General features: G+C 41.9%; 1 protein-coding gene across 1 annotated transcript in view; it reads right to left on the bottom strand.

The window, feature by feature from the left end:
• Positions 1 to 12,542, bottom strand: part of kcnt2b (potassium sodium-activated channel subfamily T member 2b) — a 36,862-nt gene extending 24,320 nt beyond the window's left edge. Inside the window, 4 exon segments of the mRNA XM_034088535.2 lie at positions 646 to 708; positions 992 to 1,094; positions 1,767 to 1,846; positions 12,098 to 12,542. Of these exon segments, the coding sequence (XP_033944426.1) occupies positions 646 to 708; positions 992 to 1,094; positions 1,767 to 1,846; positions 12,098 to 12,186 (335 nt within the window). The 5' untranslated portion in view covers positions 12,187 to 12,542.
• Positions 12,543 to 13,263: the final 721 nt, after the last annotated feature.

Below are 13,263 nucleotides of genomic sequence, written 5' to 3'. Positions count from 1 at the left end.
AATGATACTCAATAGGGACCGACACATTTAACTTGTTAAATCTAATTTTGGCGTTTACAACTGAACAACAGAGGACTCCCGAGCTGCTAATGTGCTCATATTGTGGGAGAAAAGGCAATATTCACACAGCCGTTTCTTCCCCCCAAAGACCCCCTGGGGCTTATCATGGCTACTTGCCTGCCCGCTCTCTGATTTGCTCCTACGGTTCGGCTGCTCGGAGCAGGCAGCCCATCCCTTTCCTGAGCTCACCCTGTCAGCCTCCTTATTCATTTGGAGCCAGAGCTTAGCCAGTGTCACCAGCCACCAATTAGATCAATAGTCCCTGAGCAGGAGACATGGCCGCAGCCTCAGGTCTGTGCACACTTCCTGGTCTCTCTCCCTCTCTCTGCTATTGTAGATTATGTGCTTTATCTCCACTAGATCGCTGCTGATGAGGCTGCACACGCACTGCATGCATATTAGGTTGGCAGGTAATCCTTACAGTCCAATTGTGACGAATGAATGTGGATCTTAATGCTCAATATCAGCATTGTGCATTGATTGCATTATACGTTTCCGATGTTGGGGATGACAGTCCTCCAGGGTGTACCATTTCATCCCTGCATGCCGAAGCCATCACTCCCAATTAGAGACTCACATGCTTACCAGTCAAACCCACTCCAGGGATGCGATGATGTGTTTTGTTTGGTGCAGTTTGCTCCGTTTACGCTGCATTAGGAAACAAACACAAACATGACAATGAAAGTAAGTTCTTACTCCTTATCCCCTCACAACCGGGACCTCCGTGTAGATATCAGTTTACTTTTTGGATTGCATCTCCACCCCCTCTCTTCGCCCGACAACATCTTACATACACTGCTTTTACGGGATACTCTACACACACAGTTATCTCAGCTATTGATCTGTTGCGCTTTTTCCTGCTATCAGGTCTCCACACACACACATACTTTGTTTCACCTCATTAAGCCCCTGTTATCTCCGTTTCACTCACCAGTCCTGTTTTCCGTCTTGCGGGTTGTCCAATAGGACTCTGACAATGTAGAGGAGACAGCTCAGCACTTTTAGAGAAAAGTTGAACATTCGCACTCGTAGACCTGCAATAGAAAGAAAGAGGACAGTCAGTCAAAAAAAGAAACAGAATAAAAAATCTGTAGGATTCTTTGCTTCCCCTAAGATACAAATAACAGCATAACAAAAACATCACACACACACAAAAAGCAGAATAGCTTTGGGGATTCAAAAGCAGTTTATAAGCCATTTATCATCACTACCAAAAGCTCAGTAGTGCATTAGATTTCCCTCCAAAGCACAATTCATTACATATTCCAATAAAGAAGGTGTAGCCTGCAAGGCAATGGTTTGTCCAATAAAGCAGAATATGGTTTGCTAAAAGATGAACAAATATCCTTTACACCCCAGTTAGTATTACATTATGTTGTTTAAGTATTTCTTAACCGCTTAATAGGAAGGGATGAACACTTTCATTACTTACTTAAATATACATAAATTACAAAATATACACGTTTCTAATTTAAATTAAGATTGTATTCATAGGCATGTGATTTGACTATGTATGCAGGAAGGAATCAACATAAAAAGTGATCACATGTCCAGATATGAATCCACAGAGAACCTTCATCAAGACTACGAATGATAAAACAGTCCCAAAGAGTGGACACGTTGAACAACTGGTGATGAAATGCAGAGCAAGAAAGGCTGCACAGAGACAGACAGAAAGAGTGTGACTCCAAACACATGCCACTCACTTGATCTTTGGTTTTTGATGAAGAACAGCTTAAGGCGCTCCTTGAAAGTGTTCTCATTCACATAGAACTCCACCTGCACCCTGAGAGAGGGACGGAGAGACGGGCAGGGACAAAGATAGGGAGGGAAGAGATGATTAAAGAGATCAAACAACCTCTTTTATAGAGTCAAGACAAGAGTCAGGAGAGAACTGGCTGGGAGATCAAATAAAAATAAAACAAGAGGATTACAATAACGTGTTATACAATTGAGGTGAAAAGGGCGATAATGATTATTTGAACAATGAAAAGTCTGGAAATAAGACTCTGTGACCAACTACATTAAAGACTAATGGGTTTGGGAGGAAATGGTGCTCCTGCTTGTCCGCCTGCCCATAGGCCCAGACAGCTGCAGTCAGTCTCGTTATCTCCACTGATTAAATATAGAGCAACAAATTACTTCCCTCTGATGTTTCTGCTGAACACGGAAGGCCATAATTAGTTACTGCTCTTTCTCCCTTACCATTCTGGCACCCTCCTGTAAGAGGTACACACACAACTACTGTACTCACACAGACCCGAGAACACACACCTGTGAGAGGGTCATTAAGATTATTTGGCACCTATGGGGAGGCATGATTACATGTACAAAAAGGCTCTCTTCAGACAGCTCTTACACGTGTGCAGGCATATTAGCAGACAGACTGACGGTGACTGTATTTCCTGTCGGACCACCTCAGGGGAGATTTCTCAGTGGCTCTCCTTTCATCCTATAGAGGGAAGAGTGGATGACTCAGGTCGGGGATGACAAACGGCGGGCTGGGCTCACTGGTGGTCTCCTCACAACACACAGACAGATGAAAGCGAGGGCAGAACAACTGCTCTATTCTGTCTGCAGGAAGAGGAAGGGATGGGGGGGGGGTTCTTCCCAGGGTTCCAGAGTGACGCTATAGCAGCATCCCACATGGTCAGACACGCAGAGACCAAAGCCAAAGCTGCACTTTCCCAGCTACATTAAGGGGGTGGGGGGTAACTTTCCTCTTTGTTACTATGGCAACACAGGATTCGTTGTCTTTTCCCCTCCCTCTCACATGAGCAGATGTGAGCAAACACATACTTGTGAAGTGTGTGCAGCCGTCTGAGCCGATACCCCGCTCCAACTTGTTGACGGCCCTTTGCTCTGAGCAGACAATAAGGCTTTCACACACACACACACACACACACACACACACACACACACACACACACACACACACACACACACACACACACACGCACGCACGCACGCACGCACGCACGCACGCACGCACGCACACACACACGCACACACACACACACACACACACACACACACACGTGATGGAAAACAGGAGGACATGTAGACACGGCCAGCAGCTCCCTCAGGGGTGTGTAAGGGCACTTTAGGATTAAAAATACACTTTGAATGAATTACTGTCGAGATGGGACACCCTACAGTATTTTCAGTCAGTGGGGATTGTAAGGAAACGTGTGTGTGTGTGTGTGTGTGTGTGTGTGTGTGTGTGTGTGTGTGTGTGTGTGTGTGTGTAAAGAGGCGTAATGAGCTAATAGACCATGTGACTGCACGAGTTATTTCATGCACAGCACAATCAAACAATCAATAGCTTGGTTGTGAGAAGCACAGACACATGTTCGCCACACATTTGAAAGTGAATATCATTAGTGCCATTAAAAGTTGGAGAAATTCATTATTGACATGATGATCCAAGACTAAAGAACAGCAAGTATCAAGAAAACTGTTTTCCAATGCTGCATGGTAGATCCTGTGATCAAAGGCTCCTAAAACGTCAAGGTAGGCAGATGTGATTGGTAAATGGTATTCTCCATAAGAACACTTAGTTAGAAACCTATTGGTTGAAACTTAACAACAAATGTCAGAACTTACCAGTGAAGATCTTTGACTCACCCAGTGATTAACTGTTCCACACAACTACCATATGTTTTAATCTATACCATAAATCTGTCCTGCTAAAGTAACTGTAAGCCACAATCAACTTGTGTTCAGTTTACAGTACATTAACACTATTCTTGCACACATTTTATTAGAAAGAATGATTGATCCACTGTGTCAAGTGTTGGGTTATCTTCTGCATAAAAAACCCAAATTGTTCAGAGCTTAAATGTCATTTTCCTTCAAGCTTAATGTCCTCTTTTACAACCAAATCCATCAGGCACTGCACCTATTTGTCTTGCAGTGACAGTGTTCTTCTAAACTTGCCAAACCTCCAGTATTTATTGACTGTTTGTTTTTCCCTTAAGACACTTAAAGTGACTTACTTACTTAATTCAACGGTATACCTGCATTTCTTCATTCATCAAAGTCCTTAAAGCCTCTCCACACTCTATATGACTAGGCTGTGATGACTTCCCAGGAGAAGAGGATCATTTCAGAGGTCCTTTGCCCTTGATGTGTTTCTCTCTGAGCAAGGGCTTTTCCATTTCATTGTACAACAGCGGATGCAAATAATGTGGAAATATAGCCCAATAAAAGACTTGAGCTGTGGGATAGATTGAGAGTCTGGATCTTTAATCTAAGGGGAGGATGGAGGAGAAAAACACATTAAAAACTCATAAGGACATTATTTCAAAACAAACGACACACAAACTCATCATGATGGCACTTCTGGGCAACAGCCCCCCGAGGCCCTCAAAAAAGTACAAAAAAAGAAATGATCAGATCACTGTGGAGAAAAACTGCTTTGGGATACTGTTGAGCAGAAATAAAACACATGTTGCTGGATAAACAACCATGTTAGTGTATCGCTTAGGATTCCCCATGGAGGTCCTCCTTTCTGTCTCTCTGCTTCTTTCTTTAAATAAAGGTGTATTTAACAATTATTTAGAGGCAGACATCTATAAGGTCCTCTCCCAGGCTTTAATAGATCAATAACAGCATGTTATAACAGCTGGAAACAAGAGAACAGGAAGCCTGGGGAGAGAATTTGCATTTAAAGTTGAACTGTGCAAGAAAGAGAGCGAGAGAGACTCATACAGACGGATAAATAGACGCAGACAGATGGACAGAAAGACAGAGGGGGACTTGCGGAGGAGGATCTCTGAGAGAGGGTGAGAGCTGAACCTTGTCCTCCTGCTGTTTCCACCCATGCCTGTGCTCTGTAATGACAAAGCACTGGCCGTCTAATGACACAGTGCAAGAGGCTAAAGAAACCCAATTCTGTGCGTGCACAACAGCACAGAATTGGCTCATCACGACAAAACCCAGAGATAGTATTCATATCAGTTAAGCAACAGAAACTAAATAGGAAACCAAGTGAAACATCATGCAGGCAAATCTCAGATTAATTATATGAACATTTATTCTGTTCAATTGATGGAAAGACAACTATTCATATTTGGAGAATGCCTTTGGACAAAAAATAAAAAAGGAAAATGTTTTTAAAATTCAAGTAAGAAGAGAGGAGGGATGAATCTGAATGGACACGGTTAAGAGACAAATCTATCATAATTCAAATTCAGGGGAAGGCCGTCTGCCTATATGCTTCGATATGGAAATTAGGACTAATGATTGTTATGGCATTTATTTCATACATTTTAAAGGAAAATGTTAGTTCTTAACTTTTCAGATTTGAAAAGATGAGTATAGAAATATTTAAACCTAAAAAAGCATCAGTGAATATGTTATTTCTAAAGAAGCTCTTCCCGTTTATTGGAAGCAACATGTGTCTCCTTGAGAACTATTATATGGAGAAATGCTGATGGTCATAAAGCAGTTTGAGGTTTGTAACTCAACATACAGTTTTCTTAAGATGAATGGGGGACCAAAGGACATCCCACAATAATATATACTCGAAATAAGGGCAGGAGAAAATCAATAGGCTGACAATTAAAGTCAAATGAATTGCACATCACCACAGGAGCACTCCAACAGCTTTAAGAGAAGCAAGACATTGTTCCTGACCCATACACAATCATCCCACACAATGTGCTAATGGCAGGTGGAGACGAACATAAGAAAATAAGAAATTAAAAATGAAAATATGTGTAGCCGTCAACTCTCCTTGATCATTTTCTATGGTAATAGCATAAAGGCACATTCTTATTTTCACACTGACAATGCAGGTTCATGCTGCCTAACAAGTCAGAAGAAAGAAATGTCAAATGTCTTTAATGCCACTGATTGCTGCCAAAAAAACGATTTTATTACTCCAATGAAACAAGCAAGTGCTCTCATAATAACTTAATGATGATTGAGACCTTTAAAGGGGCTCTTTCTCTACATGCCTTTTAATATAACTGATGGAGAAAATCAACCTTTCTTTGTCGTGACCGATTTATCCAAAAATCCACTAGCTGTGGAAATGCACAGCAGGGAATGACAGCCATCATTTACAATACATGTGCACCCCACAGTATATTGACATTTATTAAGCGTGCACGGCAGCCTTTACTCAGAGCCATTTCCTGAACAACGCCTGGGTTCCAATAGATTCAAACTCTCCATACGTCATCAGTGGAAGTGCTCTAGCCATTTCTCTCGCTGCTCGCTGACAATTTACGACTTTCTCTTGCCAAAGAAAAAACAGAACACAACGGAGCCATTTAATATGCAGAAAATAAATACTTGGCTCCATGATTTGCCTAAATGCCATAATAATCCCTCTAATGTGAAATAAATAATGGCGTAAAGTGCTGCACAACTCTATTAAAAGCCATCCAATGACATTCTATCCCTTCAGATTACATTAGTTTTGGATTTGCACGGTTATTTTACATTTGATCAAATCAGCGTGAGATATCAATCTGTTTCCAAGCCGTTTGACGATGACATGTGCAACGCAAAAGTAGTGAAACATGAGATAAATCGTCTTTATTGCCTGTGTCTGGTGTCTCTGGGGCTGTTTGGATTTGAAAGTCCTGTGGTGTATTAAGCTAACACAGTTTGGGAATAGGGGATCTGCGATCAGTGGCAACTGTTTGTGATCCCCCACAGCTCTGATGCTACTGGGCCTTCAAGCAACACAGAACACAGCTACAGCCCAGAAGTGCTCCGACTCATGCTGGTCAGCCCCATGGCTGTGTTAGTGTCCACAGCAGGGAGGCTCTTATGTGTTGACAGTGCTCTCCTAACAGAAAGGCTGGTTAGGGAGTTCAATATCTAGCTAATTAAAGCCAGTGGAAGCAGACAAATCTCTAATAATAAAATAACTGTGTCTAGATGACCACCAGGGACACACCCTGCACTGTTCTTTATACAGCCTTGGGCTAATGCTAATCAGTGATAACAATGAAAAAGGATAAAGCTTTCAACATATAATGTATGTATATGAAATGATAGGCAAAGGATGAAGGGGTTGCTAGAGGAGCAAAGAATACAATGTAATAAACTCTGATTGTACGACAAAACTAAAGTGTCTCCCATTGTCCATTCAGGTTATGCCTTCTCAGAAAGACAGCGACGAGGCTCATGATCACCAGGCAAAATGTGCAAAATATTCTCCATCCTCCAAACGTGCCCTCTTATTTGGACTCAAGACGGACCTTTCTTTAATCTTCATTCCTAGTGGAAACCTTCCCTCTTCTCCATTACTAATTAGGATGATGTTTTCAGACACTTCTGTTAATTATGAGGAAGGGAAATGTGCCATGTCTGATGCTTTGGATTTTAATTTGCCTACTCCACTGTAGGACACCCAGCTCAAAATCGACTATGCAAACCCTCCCCCGTAAAAAATAGATTTTAATTAGCAACTGGTTGCTTTTTAGTTGGCTTTACTTCAGATGTTTACTGGAATAATTATGCATTTGATGGTTTTGAGGTCTGCATGCTCCCACATCACACCTTTTATCTCATCCAGCCTCAAATCTGATTCTCCAAGTGATTCTTTCCATTACACAAGCCCTTTTGTATCTCTGATAACGTCCCTTTATGCCAGCTCTGGCTCTGCAGACATGATGCATAATAACATCCGTAATTCCAAAATCCTCAACAAAGAGCTGTCTAATCTTATAAATGATATGACTGAAACTTACATAACGGACTTTGGCTTTCACTGTAAGTCAATATATCTTGAATATTGACAATATTGATGGATCGTGCTTTACATTGTCTTTAATAGATTAAGGCTTGACAGAAAGAATTACGAAGGTGGCAAAGATAGAGAGAGCACGGGGATAAGAGAGATTTGACAGATGGAGCGAGAGAAGAGGCGACAGCCAATAAGAGATTGCTTTAATGACAAAAGGCTGTCAGTTGATAATCCTGGACTGGCTGTATGTAAATTCACTTGTGTGTGACATACAAGCAGAGTAGATCAAATGTGTATTTATAATATGTAAATAGTATGAAAGCCAGGAAGTTCAACAGAAAGTGTGTGGCAAAGGAAGATGGGACTGTTTGGCAGACAGAAACAAAAAGCTAGCTTACTTCACAAATAGTTGAAGACTGCTGCTAATAATAAACAACCCTCCATTTCAGGGCAAGTTCAATGTTAAAAATATTCAAAATTCAGACCGCTTCTTTGACTTCTCCTAATCAGCCTGTAAAAGATCTCGATCTCATCGTTTGGTCTTCTGGCATTTCATCAAGACAGAAGCCTCTGATTCACTGCCAGAACATATAAATGGAGTCGGTGTAAACAGAACAGTAAACACTAAACACTAAAATGTTCCTACTTCTGGGTACTTGACACATTTCGGCAACAGCAGGACACACATTACCAATTAAGTATCAGGCACAACCTCGAGGTTATATGTTTTAGGAACGAAGCTAATAAAGATAATTGGCAGTTGCAGCCACAATTTCAGCAGAACATTATTTAAATGTTGTCTGGGAGAATAGGCTTGTTTCTGTGCAGAGTTAACAGAGCCAAAATAATATCTCTTTGTTCCAATTTGACATAAATAAGATACAGCCAGGAGAAGGTGTCTCTTAATTGCTTTTTTATGTTTAAGCAAAATCCTGCTTTGTGACCGAGACACTATATAACTACTAGTAATCACACAATCTGGAGGATCCTATGTGTCAGAAACTGAATTATAAAATTAATTCCCACAGAAAATGGCCTCACTTAAGAGCCTTTCAGTGCTAAAGCTAAATGTATTGCACCGAGTTACAGGAGAGCTCTTGAAAGGGGAAAATGGCATGGTATCGAAGGCACTTCAATCGGAACTAAGATGTTGAGAAGCACAGGGAGTGTGTTGTGGTGGGGGTTGCATTTTAAAGAGGGCAACGTATGGACACGCATCGACAGGGATGCAGGCTAAGAGGAGAGAGCGAGTGAGAAGGCCCACAGAGGATGACAGAAGAGGGATTAAAAGGCTCAGTTATGTATGTTTTCCCTGCGCAGAGTGCCACCATTTGTGTGCATATTGACATTTTGATGTGTGAGAGTTTCTGTGCAGGGACGCGTTGATACTATGGAGCTATCTGTGCTCCTGCGCCCATTGGGGTCGTCTGGTTCTCTGAGGATGTTTGTTAAAGCTCCTAGATTAATGGACCACAGGAGACAAACTCTGTGTTATTCAACCCTAAACAAGCTTTTCTGTCACTATCAATCCCAGCTCTTCCTTCTAATCAATCCATTTTATAGCAGCTAATACTCCCTGGACACTGAGATCAACATCTTAATTCCTCTGTCAATAGCTTTCCCTCTCACAAGTGTTGTTTGTAAATGAAACACATAGAACATTTACAAAGACTACTTTGCTAGACACTAATGCTCATAATCGATCCTAAACAGGGCCGGATTAGTACCTGCAGGGGCCCCTGGGCACTGAGCGCTCATGGCCCCCCCCCCCCAACCCAACAAGTAACACCACGCCTACCCAATCCTACCAACATGACCAATATTTAGAATTTTCAGTCAATCTGGCATGTCAAATCGCACACCTATTTGTCAAAAGCAGGGACGCAGCCACATAGTTCAACCAAAGTAGGTCTAGCCTTTTGCCCTTTTAGTCAAACATCACAAGACAAAATACAATGGATAAGATTCCAAGACAGTGTATGGCTCAGGAATACCTAGGTAATATCACTCAAAACCTCAGAGTAGCACCCGACTTAATGCCAAAATATGACTGGCTGGCTGTACACGTACACGAGGAGTTTTATTAGTTACAAACATTGAGAGTTACAAAAGTATAATATGTAGTGAAATGGTGTGGTTGCTCAACTAAGTGATCAGTATCCGTTATCCTCTCGGGATGCTTCCAATCACTAAAGCCGAGAACAAATGCATTACTGTGGCTGTGAGTGGATACAAGTTTGCAGGCAAAACAATAAATTGCTCCGGTAGATGGAGAATAAATAATCCAATCGCGTTGAACGATTTCTCCATTGTGAAGCTGTCTGGTCAGCATATCATTGGTCAGTGAGCGTGTCCGGCCGCTAGCATCGGTCTCCCTCCGAGATGCTGGATACTTCGTTGCCCGATTATGAAAGTATGAAACCTCTTTCATCAAAGTCTCCTCCCGGACATTTCCTGCAATTAATCCCCATTGTGCAGGGTCCTGAGAGACACAGGGAACTTCCGATGAACTCGAACCTTCACCCTGCTCTGTGACGTCCTCGTCAGGCTCGTCTTCATCTTTATCTTCCTCTTCTACTCGCTGCTGCGTTAGCATGCTAGGTTCAAGGCTAACATTGCTCGCTAGCTCAACAACATCCTCCGTGACCGCCGCCACTGTTCCTTGTGGTTGTTGCTGGCCTATTTCGTCACTTTTTGCTTTTTTGAAAAAGCTATTTATTGTTGGCACATTTTTTAATGCAGCCGCCACTCTCTTCTTTTTCTTTCTTTTTCTTCCTTTTCGCAGCCCCGCTGGGTGTTTGGCTACCGGCACCATCCATTTTTTCTGCTCACGTGACAAAATGTGACATGAGTGAGGGTGGGGCTGTGATTCGGCTATACACTGCCGCCGCGTAGTAATACATTTGAGCGCATACATAGTGAGACCTACAGTACAGAGACGGTTTAGAAAATATATTAATTTGACCCTATAGAAAAGCTGTGTTATTTATAGCGAAGAGTGAGTGTCATTTAAAAACAATGTATGATGAGTGAGGTTGTGCCCGAAAAAAATAAAATAATAATAAATATATATATTTTTTTAATCTTGTCACTGAGGGCCCTCTTTGCTCAAGGGCCCCTGGGCACTTGCCCAGGTTGCCCATATGGTTAATCCGGCCCTGATCCTAAAACAGGATGCATGAGTTCATTGGACATTCCAGCTCTGCATATGACAGAAATAAATAATAAAGTGCTCTGTCCAGTGGTCTCAAATCAACCGAATCAATCACAACCACCAACAACACTTTCATACCTACATTACAACTGAAATGATCCATGTTGTTGTCAACTGTTTTTATTGTTTTTGCCTCTTTAAGATGATGAAGAGCCTGGACTGTAGAAAGTAAGGTTGTGTCTCATAGACTTCCAAGAAAGAAGCAGCAAACCCTCCTCACTAAACCTCTGTAATCAGGTGATGTCGCATTGAACTCTGGTTGGGAAACATAGGTCCTTGGGCAATAGCCAAGACATTACAAAAGAGAAAACCAGAGTGATCTTCAAAAAGGACACCGTTTAATGGTTCAATAATAAGATAATCGTTATTGACAGACCTCTGCAGAAGTGACTCTTCATTGAAGTCTGGCAATGCATGCAGGATTGATTTCTAAAAGGCAAGTGTCCCCAATGTTGCTGATTCAAAACACCCACTCAAGTACAGAAGCAAGTGTTTTGGTCCTCATATCGACCGAGCAACAAAATGCATCAAGCATGAAATTGAGGTTAAGGTTTTCCATTAGACTAGGATGAAATAGACAAATTAAGCAATGCATATCATATTGCATGTCAAATATTCTGCCCTGCAAATGTGGAATCAAAGGTTAATTGCCGTGACAGAGGAAGCAGCCTGTCCAGGTTACAGATTGTTCAATGCAAATCTCAGGAATTATGGCATGAGGAGAACATAAACAGGGACACGCACTGTAGGTCTACCCATACTCGCTCCTTCTTCATTTCAAAGGATTTGTACACACATGTTGCAAATACATCATATTACTATAATGAATGAGTCTCTTAATTTCATTCCATGTCTCAATTTGTTCCTTTGGTTAATTAGTGTAATGCTTTTGGTGGGATTATATTAATTAGCAGCATTAGCAACACTATCCTCCGCGCACACTGGGGAAGGAGTAAACCTGTTGCAGCGACAGAGCTGCACAGCTGGCAGTACAATACTACACCTGAATAAACGTGATAACAAGGAAAACATGCACACGGAAAACAAATGAGTACTTTATAGAGAAGGTGGCATGATGCTCTCAGATACGCAGCGGATTCGATGAAAGTCCTTACCTGTCGTCGGTCTGCCAGTCCCCGAGCAACAGGTCTCGGAACCGGTACCGAGGGGGCAGCGGGAGCACGTCCTTCTCCAGTTCGACCATGGTTCTTCCACAGAGCCCAGAGATAGAGGCAGATATCACCGCAAACCGCACCTCCACACCAAGGAGGTGCACCCCCCAAAAACAACTCCGTTCCTCTTCCTTCTGCTATTCAAAACGTAGATTAATAATGAACACATGGATACATCTCATGGCATCGTCTTCGACCTCCTTTCTAAAGAGAACACAAATAGACAACTTGTAAACTCCTATTATTCTTTCTTGTTTGGCACCCGATAGAAAGCAGCTTCACTTTTATTCCCGACGAGGCAACAGGTCGAGGATGATCATCCGTCGGTGCGTAGTGGGGGAGGCTGCACTTTACTGAGACAGCTGGAGAGCAACTGGTTGACTCTCACCAGCAGCAGCATCCTCCCTGCCTGAGCTCCGCATGAACGCACTGGCAACAAATGTGAACCCGACCGATAGGCACCATAAGACTTTCCCTAGGACTGATCAATTATAAGAACAATTGCAAAAACAAACGCAAAACCTATATCTGTCAAAAAGCTACCAACATGTTTGCAGCATTATGAGCACATCACTTCCCTATGTAAATCTGAATAATGATACAACTCATGGGTGACACGTGACTCTGAGAAATGTCTATATTTCTGGAAAACTGCGTGCACCTCCTAAATCTGAACGACGATGTGTTATTTTCTACATGGAGATCTCTTCATCATTATTATTTTATAAGTATGTAACAGTGTTTTTTTTAGTCCGTTTTTCGGTGGCATATGACATATTGGGAATTGTTACACTGAAATATACATGAGCACAAATCCAATGTATTTAGCTTGCCAACTGAGCTCTGAGCGCCGTTCAATCACTAAGCCTCCATATGCTAAGTAAATCAAAAACATAGTCGAGGCAGAAGACATTTAGAAAGGACATCCTTTCTAAAGAGAATCAAACATAATCCTGCAAAACAAAACAAATTAAAAAAGTAGACATTCCTCTGAATGTGGGCTATTATTATATTAAATGACAAAAGGTCACTATAAACTCGCTATTATCATAGAAACATGAATGCTTCAGTTTGCCTCTTATTGTAATTAAACAATTTGTAAACTCCTA

Source organism: Pseudochaenichthys georgianus, chromosome 8, assembly GCF_902827115.2.
Source record: "Pseudochaenichthys georgianus chromosome 8, fPseGeo1.2, whole genome shotgun sequence".
NCBI classification, from domain to species: domain Eukaryota; kingdom Metazoa; phylum Chordata; class Actinopteri; order Perciformes; family Channichthyidae; genus Pseudochaenichthys; species Pseudochaenichthys georgianus.
This window is presented reverse-complemented; position numbering and strand designations above follow the sequence as displayed.